The 16,391-nt window shown below is 37.7% G+C and overlaps 1 protein-coding gene across 1 annotated transcript in view; it reads left to right on the plus strand.

The window, feature by feature from the left end:
• GLCCI1 (glucocorticoid induced 1) overlaps positions 1 to 16,111 on the plus strand; it is a 112,622-nt gene extending 96,511 nt beyond the window's left edge. The window contains exons 7-8 of the mRNA XM_065939071.1: positions 11,976 to 12,096; positions 13,253 to 16,111. Coding sequence (XP_065795143.1) covers positions 11,976 to 12,096; positions 13,253 to 13,598 — 467 coding nt within the window. The 3' untranslated portion in view covers positions 13,599 to 16,111. The remainder of the gene's footprint in view (positions 1 to 11,975; positions 12,097 to 13,252) is intronic.
• The last annotated feature ends 280 nt before the right edge of the window (positions 16,112 to 16,391 follow it).

The raw sequence follows: 16,391 nt of genomic DNA on the forward strand, positions 1-16,391 counted from the left end.
TCATAGAACATCAGACTAAGGAACTTCCGATACACTAAGGTGTCCTACCACACCAGACACTTCAGTCAATTCCTCACATTTCTATATGGATGTTTCATAATAAATCAAACAAGAAGACACCTTGCCTCTAGTAGGAGGGTTTGTTTTGAAGGTTAATAATCATAACTTGTTTTAGGATACACAGGTGGTAAATGGTGAAACAAATCTTGTCTGATTGATTCCAAAACCTGTATTTTTTGTTATAGCAGTAAAAAGGATAAGTGCAGATCACTTTTGCTACTTATTAGCACTTGTAGTTGGGTTAAAAGGAAAAATAAAAATAACAGTGATACAGGGCTAGCCAGTAAATTCTGAAGTTTTGTTTGCTTCTAAGTATAATACTGTGGATAACTGAGATGCTGAACCAAAAGGGAGATGTATTAGGAAATTGATAGATGAGTTCCATTTTGGTTAGCTACGTTTGTGAGGTTGCCTTCTCGGCCTCTATGGGACTGTATTCGATGAGGCAGTCTCACAGCCACTTAGAACCACATTCTCTTTATTTATCTGTTCATGGACACTTAGGTTGTCTCCATGTTTTGGATATTGTGAGTAATACCACAGTGAACATAGGAACACATGTATCTCTTTGAAATAGTATAATAATCTGAATTCTGATGATTTTTTAGGGAAGTTAGACTTTTTCCTAAGACTTTGCCTTTGGTTGTATATTTTTTTTCTATCCCCTTTTATTCTTTTTACCAGATATCTGCCTGTTAACGTTCTGTTCCTCTTGTGTGTTTTTTTAATTAATGTAAAATGAGAACACTTGTCCAGATCATCTCTTAAGGCCAACAGTTTTTTAAAAAATTTGTTTTCTTAGTAAAACAGGGTGATAATACGTGTTTTCATACTTCATACCACTGTTGGGGTTAAATGAGATATTGGAACAAAGTGCTTAGCATAACTTCTGGTATGTAGGAAACATTCAATAAATAGTGTTGGGTGTGACTAAGTCATTTTTTTTAAAAATTTCTTTAGAAACTAAGGAGATTGCAGAATCATTTAAGACACTTTTCCATTTTCTACAAAACTACCTCAGTTTGGAAATTTAAAACCTCATGACATAAGTTTCTTAATGTACTTACCAATGTAGCTTTGAGGCATTACTTTGCAATCAAGATCAGGTTTATATTACTGTTTTCTGGAAAAGTTTGTGACCTATTACAGTGGGCAGTTTCTAGGGCTCAAATCAACTACCCTCTTTGTGAAGGAAAATTAAAAAGCATCTGTCTCTTTTACATATGTATGTATATGTGTCTGTATCATACATGTATTTTAGGACTGGGAATGGAGGTTTATGTATTTCAGCTGAGTTTATGCTTCTGGTTTATTCAAGATACGTTTCTTGGGCATCTACTGTATGTCAGGGACTCTACTGGAGAGTGGAAAAATAGATAAGAGGAAGATGTGATACCTATTTTTAAGAGCTTTATACTCTAATAAAGATTAATAGTAACGTTAACAAATATACACTATTACACAAGTATGTTCAGAATACTAAAGGTACAAAGGAGAGGGAGTTGTCAGTTTTGCAATTTGTGAAACTTACATATTTAAGTCATTCAAACTATAGAATAATCTCTAACTCATTGCTTCTCTATGAACAGCCCAATTTTTTACAATACTAATTCTGGTTTGCAGTTTTTCCACTACAAAAACACTTTTCCACAGTAAAGCTTAAATTGATCTTTTGTTTCTTTGTATTTATTTCCTGTAAAGAAAAAAGGGAAGCTATAGATTTCTAACAGGTTTGGATTGATTTGGAGTACCTACCTCTTCTGAAGTTGCTGTTGTGGAATAGCTAGGTTAGACATCCAGAACTGTCATGCACACACAGGAGAGGGACAGGCGTGTGAGTATATTGCTCTAGTGAGAGGTGGGCTGGTGTGATTATTTTTCTAGTGTTCATCTGCTATATACTTATCCTTTTCCTGACTTTGTTATTTCTGCTTATCCCTAACATCTGTTTTTCTCCATGACACATGTATACTTTGAGATCTATAAAATAATTTTAGTTGATTAGCATGTTGGTTTTTCTTTGTTTCTTTCAATTGCAGTGCCAAGACAAAAACACTCTATTAAGAAAAGTCTAGTCTTTAAGAGACTGTTTTCAGGTTTTAGCTTTTTGAGTTGGGTGGTTTGGGGACAGATTTTTCCAGTGACTTAAAGGCTGAAGGCAGCCAGCTATCATGTGTAAAGTTGCTTGGCTAACTAACCTAGTAACAGCCACAGTTCTACATAATGATTTGTGTGGAGAATTCAGGGATCCTGAAAAAGAGTTCACATCTGCAGGATATACCCTATGATTAGTTAGCCTAAATTCTACCTTATCACTCCCAAAATGCAAGGGAGAAAAACAGTCATTTATATACTGTAAATGGCCGTGTCAAATATTAGTTCTTTCAGCAGCTCTGCCAGCTTTCCTTATTGGAACCAAGTCACAAAATCTAGACTTCATTCTGCCACTTATAGTTGATCTTTGGCACAATTCACTTAGGCAGTTATAAAATTCTGCAGTTTTGCAAGATATTATGGAAACATTGATTATTCTAATCATGAAGTCAACTGAACCATTCTTCTGAGGCCAACCACCAGGAATTGTATTCCAAGATTCCATAAATTGGCTACTTGGAACTTAAACTGGGCTTTCCCGCAGGAAGAATGTATATTATGTGGATGGAGTTTCCAAGGGCCAGTGCACATCAATCTGTTTAACTCATACCATGATTTAACTCATTAATATTTCTAAACTTTGGGTATTAGGACCGAGAAGTCCATAGTTGCAGGAAAGAAAGAAACAGTATTATTTTTTCAGGGTCTAGGGCTGACCCTGGCCAGACTTTTGAAAAAGACTCTCTTTGACGTCTTATTCCTTTCTGTATACATTTTAAACTCTATTTGCAGTCATCTTTAGAGCTCTGTTTCTTAACACTCTTTGATGTTTGCCTTTAACATACTTTAACCCTCCATCTTCTAGACAGCCTCATCGGCCCAGATTTTATGGCACTTTTCTTTGTGGTTTATATTGTGAAAATAGATAGGTTAGATATATTTGTTTTAGTCACTACACCTTGAAAATCACTTTGTTTGAGCCTTGATCTGTTTCTCGATTAAAAGGTTATCCCCACATGATTCTAAGTGCTTATTATCCTAGAAGAACCCCCTCCGTGGTAAAATTACAAAGAGTGTAGAACTCTTACTCCAACAAAGGAGTTATTCCATAGGTTAAAAACTGAACTTCTGGAGAATTAACATCCCTCAGTTCATCTTCCCTGTTTTGCTTTTTCAGGACTGCATCTGAAATTATATGTATTTACATTATCTGATGTGTTTAAGCATCCAGTAAATGCCTTTCCCCACTCTTTCTGGAATGTTTACAATTGTACTAATGGCGGTTGCTGTGCTAACTTTCTGTAGATGAGTTACTGTTCTTAATTCAAAATTATTAGTAAGTATACAGTTCAGTTCTAGCATTTACAACCTAGAGTCCAAAACAAAAGCAAACCAAAATTTTTTTATATGCCTGCAGATATAATTTTGATGTATATAATTTCCATCCCTGGGTCGGGAAGATCCCCTGGAGAAGGGAATAGCAATACACTCCACTATTGCCTAGAGAATACTGTGGACAGAGGAGCCTGGCGTGCTACAGAGCATGGGGTTGCAAAAGACTTGGACACTAGTGAGCATGGATGCATATATAATTTCACTTAATCTCCAGTTATCTATTTACTAGGATATAAGCTCCATCAAGAGCAGGTAACTTTAATTTTCTCATTACTTTATCCTCAACAACTAGAGTGCTGCCTAGCATTAGTATAGAGTAATGCTTAGTGGAGATTTTTTGAGTATTCTTTCTTCATGATATGTCCATTTTTAAAGAATATATTGTTAAAAACAATAGAATCCTTTTCTTTAAGTTCTTTAATTATATATGTTAGGTTTTTGGATGTTTGGGAAGAGTAGGATAATCCTCCCTGCTACCCAAAAAAAGACAATAAAGAGTAACCACTCTAAGGTTATGCTAACAGTGATGACAGGTCTTTGGTGAGAAAGAAGCCATAAAGTTCAGATTTCCTATTGAAATTGCAGAAAAGAAAGTAACTTTGCTAAAATCTATCACTTCTTATACTCTGATCATGACTAGGGAAAAAGTAGGGTATCAAGTAGACTAGAGGAAAGGGGAATCTGTTGAATTTTTTCTTTCTGTTATCTTTTATGTTCCTCTAAGAAGAAATAGAAAACATTGAAGCCATTCTTTGCCCCGTGCCTTTGTAATAGAAGGCAGACCCAGTGAAGCTGTTGCCGAAGCTCTAAGACTCTTAAGTAGGAGCCTAGAATGTTAGATTGGAACTTGATCATCTAGTCTCATGAGGACACTACAGTTGAGATAGATCAAAACAGTGATGCAGATAGCTTGATGGTCACGAACTCTGACTCTGCTGCAGCCATTGAATCTCTGCTCTTCCACTTACTAGTTGTGTATCTCTGGGCAAGTTACTCAGGTTCTCTGTATCTTGGTTTTCTGACCTGTAATTTAAGGGAAGTGATGGCACTGCCTCATAGGATTGCTATGATGATTAAAGGTGCTCAGGTGCCTTTACCTTTTTTATCTCCTGTAATATTACCACAATCCTGTGAGTAGGGACAGTGTCATTATTGTAAGAATGGGGAGCCTAAGGCGTAGAGAAATGAAGTTAGCTTTCCTGAAGTCTATGGAGTCCAGAGGCCAACAGAGATCTTTGTAGGAACTTCACACTACTTGTTGCCGCCTTTGCAAGAGGAATGACCATTTCACAGTCATTCAGCTGTGAAAGAGCCTGGTGTGTGGAGAATAGTACAAAGTCGTATGGCTGGAGCCCAGGGTAAGTGGCAGGGAGGAGAAGGCAGTGAGGGTGGAGACGCAGGTAGGAAGGCCGCTGCTTCATAAGGGTCTTGAGCCTCGCTGAAATAGACAGACAACCAAGCAAAGAGCTTTGTCAGCTAAAGGACATGACCGGCTCTAAGGATAAAGCTACAGAAGTGGAGAGAGGCTTTAAGAGGAGGAGATAAGATGCTATTTTAATAGTCTAGTCCTGAGTCTCCAGACCTGGCTTATTACACACTTTTTCAGCAGTTTTTAATCTATACCTGTAATGTGAATTTATATATTTCTGAGTTATCTAAGTACATGGTTCAGTCCATATACAAAATATGTATTAGTAAAGTTTTCTTATTTTTAGGGGTAAAAAGTAAATACATACAAATGTTCTCCAGTTTTCTTCCTGCATGTCAGCAGATTGTTTAGTGCACTCTAGTTGGGAACTCACAAGTGTAGGGCAAAGATGAGGAGGGACAGCACGGGCAGAGGAATCGAAAGAAATAGACTGAAGAAGCAGCAGCAGCATTTGGTGGTTGATTAGATGTACAAGATGAGGGGTTAGAAAAATGAGGATAAAGGCAGAGTTCTAACAAAGTTCTGGCTTGGAACATGGGAAAACAATTAGCACTGTGAATAAGCAGTGAATGTCAGAGAAGGAATAGGCTTTCAGGTGACTATTATATAAGTTTAACATTATATTTGGTTATCTGCTTAGAGATGTTATAATGCCATTTCCCTTTAAGCAGGAATGAGGAGAGAGGAGAAGTACTGAACTTTTACCTAATATTGATACATAGCATTTTGTTTTGCCTTCTCTTTTGCTCTGTAAATATATAAGTGCACATTTAAAATTATATTGAAACTTTTATTAGAAGTTTTCATTTTTCCCTCTGTAGGACACTTTAGGAGCACTTTAATATGAAACACTGTGTTTCATGTTTTTGAAAACTGATGTCCCTGGAAATTTGTTCATCTAAAAAGCTCAAGAATGTGAAAACTAAGGTTCTATCAGAAGACCTCTCCTAAGATCCTTCATTACATTACTTTTCCAGATACAAAATATTCTGGGTAGTCTGAAATTTATTTTCAGTTTAGTTTTACCATTGTGATTAATAAGAGGCATGATTTTAGTCTATAAATTGGTTTGAAGACTGTCTTCAATAGGGTGATTTGCTTTCATTTTTAACTGCCTTGTCAGATAAATTCAGAGTGATTTGTTCACATTCGTGAACAAGTCTGAGTGACTAGTTAGTATGTTGATGACGCCAAGTCACATTTGAAGACAATACTAAGCAGTGTTGTGCTGCCTGTCAGGATTATGTTTGCAAAAGAAGCTCTTGTGTATTGTGAGTACACAAAAACAAAGGAGCAAGTAGAGTTTGTTTGCTTAATTTGTAAATTATCAATTCAATGAATGCAGAATAAAATGTAAAACATGGGTCTAACATTTGGAATGCAAATTAAGTCCCAGTTAATTCAAAACACAGTCTTATTTGAGAACAAAGTTCAAAAATACAAGTGACAAGGGTTATGATGTTAATTTTTTCCTCCTTACCTTTTGCTATATACTGATCTAAGAAATATCTTAGCTGTCTGTAGCTGTGTTGTTTTTTCGTTTTTAATTGTGTCACCTTCTCATAAGGGCTTCCCTGGTGGCTCAGTGGTAAAGAATCCACCTGCCAATGCAGGGGACGTGGGTTCAATCCCTGGGAAGTTGGAAGATCCCCTGGAGAAGGAAGTGGCAACCCACACCAGTATTCTTGCCTGGGAAATCCCATGGACAGAGAAGCCATGGGGTTGCAACAGAGTCGGACACAACTTAGCGACTAAACAACAACAAACCTTCACGTAAAAGGTTGACTTTGAAATTATGGAGAAATCTTAGAAACTATTTGTAAAAGTCAAATGTTCTCCTTGCTTGCTCTTTCACAGTTTGACCTTGGAGTTCACTGAAAATGCAAGTGTTCAATACAATAGGTAATGCCAACTAGGGCCAAAAGTTTATCATCAAAACATGCTTATACAGTTGTTTCTATTGATTCCGTTAGGCCATCAAATCACACTACCGCTGATAAATTTCATTTCCTAATGCACAATAAGTAATTTTTTTAAATTGAAGCATAGTTACTGTGTACTGTTATATATTATAGGTATATAACATTCACAATTATTAAAGGTTATGTTTATAGTTATTGTAAAATACTGACTATATCCCCATTGTACAGTATATCCTTGCAGCTTATTTTATACCTAGTAGTTTGTGCCTCTTACTTCCCTACCCCTCTCTTGCCCCTCCCTGTTTCCCTTTCTGCACTGGTAACCACTAGTGTTCTCCATACCTATAAATCTGCTTCTTTTTTGTTATATTCACTAGTTTGTTGTACTTTTTTAGATTCCACATATAAGTGATATCCTACAGAATTTGTCTTTCTCTGACTTCTTTCACTTAACACAGTGTCCTCCAAGTCAAGTCCATCCATGTTACTGCATGTGGCATTGTTTCCTTCTTTTTTATGGCTAAGTAATATTCCATCATATATATGTACCACATCTTCTGTAAAAGAAGTTATTTTCATACTAGAATTAAATTAATAATTATATTTACTGACTCTTGCTGCACATATAATAAATATTTTCTTTGTAGAGGAGTCTATAGAATCTATATACTTTAGGCCTTAGTTGTTAAATTTCAGAATGATAAATCTCCATATGCTAAAAGATTCCATCTTTTATATATCATAATAAAGTTAGTGTGCAGATCTATTAAAAAGGACATTTCTGTTACTCTCTTCTGCCAACAGAGTGGAATAGGCATTTAATTTCTGAATGGTGCACCTTTGTTTAATTGGTAAATTGGTAACGATGTCTTCTTTCTACTACTGTAGCAATATTTATTGAGAACTTGCTGTGTTTCAGGTACACGGGTTTTTTTTTCACAGCCATTGTATCAGTAGTTATTCCTATCTTATATATCAAAGCACAAAGGAAGACACTGTTCCTCGGCCATACAGTTAGGCCTAGATAGAAGTGAGGTGGCCTGACTCCACACCAGTGCTTTTCATAACTGGACCTCAAAGTTGGCTATACTTCAAAGGCATCTGGGAGCTTTACCAGAAAAAATGGGGGGTGGGGGACAACACATGCCTGGGAAAGGGGCCCCAGACTAATTAAATCAGAACCTCTATAGGGATGAGGTTTCAACACTGGCATTTATTAGTATTTTTAAAACATCTTCTGATGAGTCTAATGTGAAACTAGGGTTGAGAACCACCACCCTGTAATTATACTGTTTATATTAGAATTAATTTTATTTAATTTGATAAAGTAATCTGATAGTAGCAGATAAAGCACATGTAAAGACTTAGGGCTAGAGTAGAACCATGGCAGAGATTTTACATATCTTCCTACATAAAATGAAGCAACTTTATATCTACAATCTTTAATACTAGAATTGTGGGTCATACAACTTAACACACCAGAAGTAATGAGGCTATATATAAGCAAAAATTCAGAAAACTACAAAAACACAAAGTTTAATGAGTTTTGTTTCTATATGGAATTTCAGACTTCAATAATATCTTTAATTTTTCCAAGCTTTAGTTCATTATCATGTGTTTAAAAATACTACTTATATTTTAATTGGAAGTATGGTACATGCTTAAGTATAATCTTTTATAATAAAATAGTCAATAAAATGTTTCCAGATCTGGATGAATCTGTTATAAATATAGATGAAGCTGTTGTGAATGCAAACAGACATATAATCATATTCATCACATTTACTTTCATAATTCACATGGCTTATGAAGTTATAAGAATATAAGGTAACATTTAACTTAATAACATGTCTAGTTACTATCTTAACATGGGATAACAGAATGAGAAAATGTATCATGCTTGTGAACAAAAGGGATTGAATACAGATTACCATGCGACTTCATCCTGAATCTCCTGAGCAGGCATGCTCACCTCACATTTAGTTACTAACATGTGGCTATCAAACTCAACACAGGCTTCTACATGCAGAAGTTAGACAACCAAGTCTGGAATGGGTATAATGAGTTGTTCATGGGAGTTGTTTTTAAAGTGTGCCATTTATAAAGCAAAAAACATTTTGGTACAGTGCCCTCTTTGTATGTTAGAACCTATTTTTAAGAGCATTTTTATAGTGGAGTACAGTTGATTCGCAATGTTGTGATCGGTTCAGGTGCACGGCAGAGTGACTGACTTGTGCATACGCCTGTATCTGTCCTTCTTCAGACTCCTTTCCCATTCAGATTCTTACATAATATTGAGCATAGTTCCCTGTGCTATACAGTAGGTCTTCGTTGGTTGAAAGTGTTAAGTGTTAGTTGCTTAGTCGTGTCTGACTCTGTGACCTCTATGGACCATAACCCGCCAGGCTGGAATTATTCTCCAGGCAAGACTACTGGAGTGGGTTGCCATCCCCTTCTCCAAGGGTTCTTCTTAACCCAGGGATCAAACCAGGGTCTCCTGCATTGCAGGTGGATTATTTACTGTTTGAACCAGGAAGCCCTCTTCTTTGCTGGTTATCCATCTTAAATGTACCAGTGTGCACATGTCAGTCCCAAACTCCCTAACTATCCCTCCCCCAAATCACAGAATTTTAGTTAGGAATGGTAATTCCTGTAGTTATATAGAAACTTACAGGGGTAGCTGTGTTGAAGGTTATAGAACTATGCAGCTAGTCACAGAGCTAAAATCACAGAAAGTTATCTCTATTCCTTTTTCCTGTTTATACTCTATCAGATTGCATATTTACCTTGGGGGGGGGGAAACATATTTAAGAAATCTGTTTATGGCACCACTATTTTTTCTTTCAAGCTTTGTCTTTCCAGTACCAAACATTGGATATATGTGTGTGTGTGTGCGTTTGTGCATGTGTATTTTCTACAAATAGTTTTTATTGAAAATGCAAGGTAATATAATAGCACTGAATACCATCTTTCTGGGACAGCAGTATACTGTGTTTCTTTAAATATTTATCACCCTCCCCCTCTCCCAAAAAAGAATTTTTAAGTAGGTAAAACTCTGTAGAAATATAAGCCTCTGATACTAGAAAATTTTTAAGAAGAAAAACCATTTACTATCTAATTCACTGTAGATTGTTAATAGGAAGACAGTTTTGCAGATTATCCAGCTTCCAGCTCAACAGCTAGCTTTCCATTCTGGGAAGGTCCCTTGAAACCATCAATGAGGTTATGAGAGAAATCATGTAGTAGGTCTGATGATGTGGCAAGAAATAAGACACAAAAGACTGTGGCCAGGATGACTTTCCTTACATGATAATAGGGTGGCTGCTTGACTGCAGACATGGTCACACCTCTGCTGATGGCAGAAAAGGTGAGTGAAAGGATCGAGCCCGTGGTTTTGAGCCTATCCTGCAGGCAGTGGGGCATGTCGTCACCAGCCCTCTCCAAGGGGCTCCGGATGACACAGCTACTTTCTCAAGTAGGTCCTCGGCAAGGCTGGTCATTTGGATAGTAAAGCAAGGTCACACTGAATTCATGGTCTCACGGTGGACCATGAGGTAGACCAGTCGTTTTGTCTAGCCTAGCTCAACTAGCAGGAAGCCCAGATTCTAGTCAGATGTGTGATGTTTTGCAGTTACCTAAGAGAAAAAACATTCCTTGTCATCCCTTCCCATTTGTGCAAGCAGTTTAAAAAGAAGAAAAAAAAAATGCTGAATCTGAGAAAATCCTCAAGTCTGAAGAAACCGAGTTTAATTCCGAAACTTCATTCCTTCCAAGAGACTATACATAATCTTTATGTACATGTGTAACAGTAGTGATGGAGAAACTGTCTGGTTCTCTTAGGTTTCCCAATAATGTGGCCTTGTTATTTGCAGGCAATGATTTTCCAGCCAGAGATACTGCCATATACAACTACAAGCACACATCTGCACTCCCACAACTTGGATAGATGCTCTTTGAATTATTCACCAGATACACTCTAAGTGTGCCTCAAGGGTCTACTTTCTAAGCATGTACTATACTTCATAAATGATGATTAAAAAAAAAAACCTGTTACTCAGATTATGAATGTTGGACTATGCCCTGAATCTTAAACTGAAGCAACTTATCAAAATTGTGACACGTGTAATTATGGTACTAATGCCATCTTTCAAAATATGTCTGAAAATAATACATCCTCAGTAGGTCATGTGCTTAGTATTTTAGCATTGAGGATTGGTTTTGCTTTAAGTCAGAATTTGTTTAAATAGGACTACTGTATTTATATAGGTATGTTACTGACTTTACAACTTGGCATCTTAAAAAGATAATGACACATTTTGGTGGATTTGAATTTCCAAAATTGTTTGCCAGGTAGGAAAGGAAGAAATTGCATATAGGTTTTATGGCTTTTCATGAATAGACCGTTTCTTTTTGGTCAAAAATATGAAGATGCTTTTAGATTTCTCATGCTTCCAGCAGCAAAAATACACAAATAGTGCCCCAAAAGTTCTTTTATATAGACATTTTAAAAGCAGGGTTCTGAGCATTACCTTTTTCATTTGTGGGCCAAGGGAAAGTATATTGTGTTATAAGCCTGGTTTTCACTGCATACATGTCATAGTACTTAGTAACATTTCTGCTAACAACTTTGTAGTGAAGATTTTACCACAAATTAAGCTATTCAATTAAATCAGTTGAACAGTGAGAAAATATAGAGAACCCTGTATCCTAATCTCTTAAAATTCTTCTGCATGGCTTATACATATTACCCCATCTGTTTACCTTTTTGAAATACATAATAATGTGTTTATTTTCAGGATTACAGCTCTGCTTTACTCAAAATGCTGTTTTCTGGACCAAACTATCAGCTTTTTTATGTTCTGTGGTATGGCAGACTTCTGTTGCATTGAAACTTTTATTTATAAGAAATGTACAACACAAGGATGTTAGAAATAGCTTTGCAATAAAGGAAGCTCTGTGGTGGAAGCCAAGGGGCAACAGTGGATAAATTGTGCAAAAGGCTGCTTGTTTGGAAATCACATTTAATTTAAAAGAACTTTCAATCACTAGTTAATATAACTGCTTTAAATTTACAGACAGTGGGAGTAGCTCACCGCTACCCAAGTATGCTTCATCTCCCAAACCAAACAACAGCTACATGTTCAAACGGGAGCCCCCAGAGGGATGTGAGCGAGTGAAGGTCTTTGAGGAAATGGCGTAAGTAATGTCTTTTCTATCAGCTGGGATCTGCAAAGCTGTAAAGCTTTTTACTGAGACCAGTTGATTACAGATGAATCAACTACTCTGTCCAGCTGATAATGTGTTTCAGAAGCAAATTATGGAAAGAGAATTCGGTAGGCCAAAGAGATCTGACTTAAGGAGAAATTAAGTCTGTGTGCTGGAAATACGCTCACACAGAGAAACTTGGAAATTCATCCCCACTACCTAAAAGATCAAGTTTGAATCTTTAAGAATTTTCCTTTCACAAGCTCTGTTAATTAGATGGCTGAAGAAAACCCACAGCTGTAGCAGCACGCTGAACACCCACATGTGCGTAGGCTTCACGACAGCGGCCCCACGCGCCAGAGGGGCTGTCTCCCCCCCTGTAGACGCATCTAGCGTGTGCATTCATTGAATTCAGACTTCCTGCTCAGATTTTTTTTATTCTTTTTGAAAGTTCAGTATGTATAAAATAGAAAACTTCAAGGGAAAAGAGACTGATGCTGTAAATACTTGGCAGAACAGCTCAAAATAAAAGAGTGTGCGGCTCCTGGGTTCGCTCGCCCCCTGCCCCAGTGCAGGCTTGCCCGCTGGAGGCCGCTGCGCTCCTGTAACCTCCAAGGGGACAGAGACCAGTCTTACACGAGGTGATGGCGTTGTTCCCGGGGACGGGGGGAGATGAAGGGCTTGTGGACGCTGCTCTGCTGGGCTGACTGGCTCTACAAGACGCTACCGAAACTTTTTTCTTATTTTTCCTGATCTGTATTATTAGAAGTACGTATAGAGATACAGAAAAAGGAGGAAGTACTTAAAACCAAATATCCGATGGGGTAATCCCTCTCCCATGTACTTAGCCGAAGAGGTCATTTTAACATTGCATAATCCACGTTTCTAAAGAAATGAGCGCACTAATCAGAAACATTTCTGTCTGCCCAGTCCTGTAGAGGATCCTCTTGTTTCAATCTCACCTCAGTGCTGTGTGCGCCAGTAGCATGCCAGCTGACTTGTGCTATGGAAGATGTTTATCCCTCTGTGTACACTGAATCCATTCCCTGCCATTCACATTTTAGCCGTTTTAGAGAACTCCAGTTAATTTGGAAAGTACTTGACTTTTTTAATGATTGTAAAACCTATTTTTGCTTTATGGTTTTAGGTCTCGTCAGCCTATCTCAGCCCCTCTCTTTTCATGTCCTGACAAAAACAAGGTTAATTTCATCCCAACCGGATCAGCTTTCTGTCCTGTAAAGCTCCTAGGCCCTCTCCTCCCTGCCTCCGACCTGATGCTCAAGAACTCTCCTAACTCGGGCCCGAGCTCGGCTCTGGCCACCCTGACCGTCGAGCAGCTCTCCTCCCGCGTGTCCTTCACCTCCCTTTCCGACGACACCAGCATAGCGGGCTCCGCTGAGGCCTCTGTCCAGCAGCCATCCCAGCAGCAGCAGTTCCTGCAGGAGCTGCCGGGCGAGGACCACATCTCCGCTCACAACTACATGGTCATCTAGGGTGGGGGGGGCTGGCCTCCGCCCTGTGTTCCACGCGCTAGGAACTAGATCTCGGACACCTATCTGCATGGAGTGACCGGCTTTCCGACACCACCACCACCGACAGAATACTTAACCAGAGTCATCAAGTATCTCAACTCTTACCTTGGCAGGGACGGAACTCCCATTCAGCAGTTTTTGTGGAAAGCAGCAATGCTGGCAAAATGTGTGCGTCATTCAGCATTCCAGGTGGAGACTATGCATTTCATGGTATGTCTGACAGATCAGTACTGTGTCCTTGTTTTGTCCCCAGATCTTCAGTATGAATAAGCTCTATCAGAAAGTTGCCTGTCTAAATGGAAAATGTCTTGCTGTGTTTTGTCCTATGGAAAAATACTGTACTTCAGGATTATGTTTACAATTGATCCAGGTGTTTGTTTCTAACTTCTGTAATACATACAATGCAAAAAATAAATAAATGGCCACAACAGTTGCACAGGGCCCACCCTATGGCCTAGCTTCAGGTACTTCAGTTGAAGTCTAAACTCAGGTAACTTGGAATGTATATCATATTGGGATATTAACTATTTCACAGCTAAAAAGCTAAAGAGGGAACAGCACTCTTTTGCCTTTTCTTCTTTTATGCATTTCCCTTTCCTCATTACATTCCACATTCTTAGAATAAGAAGTGCATTCAACCCTAGGAGAACAGAAATCCTGGACATGGGTGAACGCAAGGAGAACCAGCAAATCCGTGGTGTCTGACATCACTTTTGTCACACGGTTACAAGTAAAACAACTGTTGCATTCACTGTTTCAACATGTGTAAATGTGGCTTTTTTTTTTTTTAAACAAGTTCTGGGTGTTGCTCAGTTAATGACTGATACAATGTTGCAAATATAAGTATCAGGTATAGGCTGTACAAAACATTCCCCCAGCGTGTGTGGATGTTAAAGACAAGAATGTCTAGGTGTCATTTTCCCAGAGGATGGCTGAGGTTTTTTGTTTATGTTGGCCATCAGGGTTATGAAATGCTACTGATCTATCTAAAGGCATAGTCACCTTTCGTTTCTCTGTTGGAAATTCTTGAATCTGCAGGTTAAGAAATGACACACACTGGTTATTTTCCTCAAGCAGTTCAGGTGCATGAGTTGTTTTAATGTAGAGAGAGCAATGTGGGTGTCAGAATTCAAAATAGGTTATCTGGTGACTTGCAAGTGTAAGTAGTGTGGAGCTGTTTCATTTAAGCCTCTCATAATACCATGAATACTTCTGTTCATATTTTGGAAGCATGGAGTAGACCATAAAACCAAGTAAAGAGCCTTGAACCTGCAGACTTGACCTAACTTCTTGAAGTGTGAAGAGAGCCCTAGATGTTCCTGATTGGTCAGCAAAAGAGCCCAACTTCTGACATTGTTTTCTGCAGCACAGAGTATGTTCAAAAGCGGAGAGAAGTTTCTGTGTTTTTGTTTCATTGCTTTCAGTTCAATAAAACAGTTGTTTCATCTGCACCTAAAGTGTATGGCACAATTTTCTTAAGAATTAGGGGAACAATGTGCCTACAGTTACAGGAACGTTTCAGTTCCTTTCAGTCATTCCTGGGTTTTTCTTTGTTTTATTTTATAAGGAGGTTGAAGAAGGAAGATGTGATAAAGAAGAAAGCAACACCATTGGTTTTTTTTTCTTTAAGAAATGGTATATATATGTGTGTGTATATGTATGTGTATGTGTTCAGTGTATTATTTTGTCATGATCCCAATTATCTTCTGTCCACCAAAGTTTGCAGTAATATTCTCTCCAGAAGGTGCATTCTGGCTCCTTTAAATTAGTCAGTGTTATATCCTAGGAGACTGGCATGGGAAAGGACTCAGTTTACTTTTACCATTTAACAGGGGAACCTTTTAAAACAATCGATTCAGCAGAAGACACCTTTAACCCTAATAATCTCAGGCCTTGATGAAAATACTATATTTTGTAGATTATGGTTAAAGGCAGAAAATTATTAGTTCTGTAAGATAAATATGAGCTCCATTAACTTCTGATATCTGGTTTAGCATTACATAATGTGTTGATCTTATACTCTGCTTTTGTCCAAATAAGATGCAATAGTATCAATATCAATTTCTGAACGATGGACTGAATATGCTTTTTTTTGGTAATGAAATCTGATGTACGATATTTATAGTGACGTGCTTTTATTTTCTCATGAGAAAACTAAATATTGTGTTGTACATTTGTTCTTAGCATATATTAAAGTTTTGAACCAAATGTGTTAAAGCTTATGCTTTGCCATGTAAATTTCCCAGAAGTTGTTGAGCTCAAATGTATCCTACATCCAGCTGTAGAAATTTGTCAGAGATTGTTTAAATTTTGTATATAGCTGTACTGTTTAATTCTACACTGCGCTGAACAGTATTCGAGTTACCATACAATATGGCTTTACACAAGGAAATGTGTGGCTTTTGTTTTGTATTTTTTCAGTATAGAAGTTCCTGTGTCTTCTTATTTAAATAAAGTTATTAGTAAAACTGGAACAGTTCACTATGTTTTTGGAAAGACTGGGCTTTTAACATCCTACCTGACAAGGATGAATTCAGCTCTTGGGTTGGAGGTACACTGACTGGATTAGATTTCCACAGCCTGGTTTCCTCTTGACATTTAATTTACACGCTTTCCATCACAAGCTAAGAAACGTGATGTCTCAAGTTCCAAGTCTTTGTTCTGTTCCCAGCTATGAGCATCTTAAAAAGAGAAGACAGTGTCCCCATGTCATCATTTTATGCCCAAGACTTATTTACAAAAATAAGTTTGCTT

Source organism: Muntiacus reevesi, chromosome 6 (genome assembly GCF_963930625.1).
Source record: "Muntiacus reevesi chromosome 6, mMunRee1.1, whole genome shotgun sequence".
Classification (NCBI taxonomy): domain Eukaryota; kingdom Metazoa; phylum Chordata; class Mammalia; order Artiodactyla; family Cervidae; genus Muntiacus; species Muntiacus reevesi.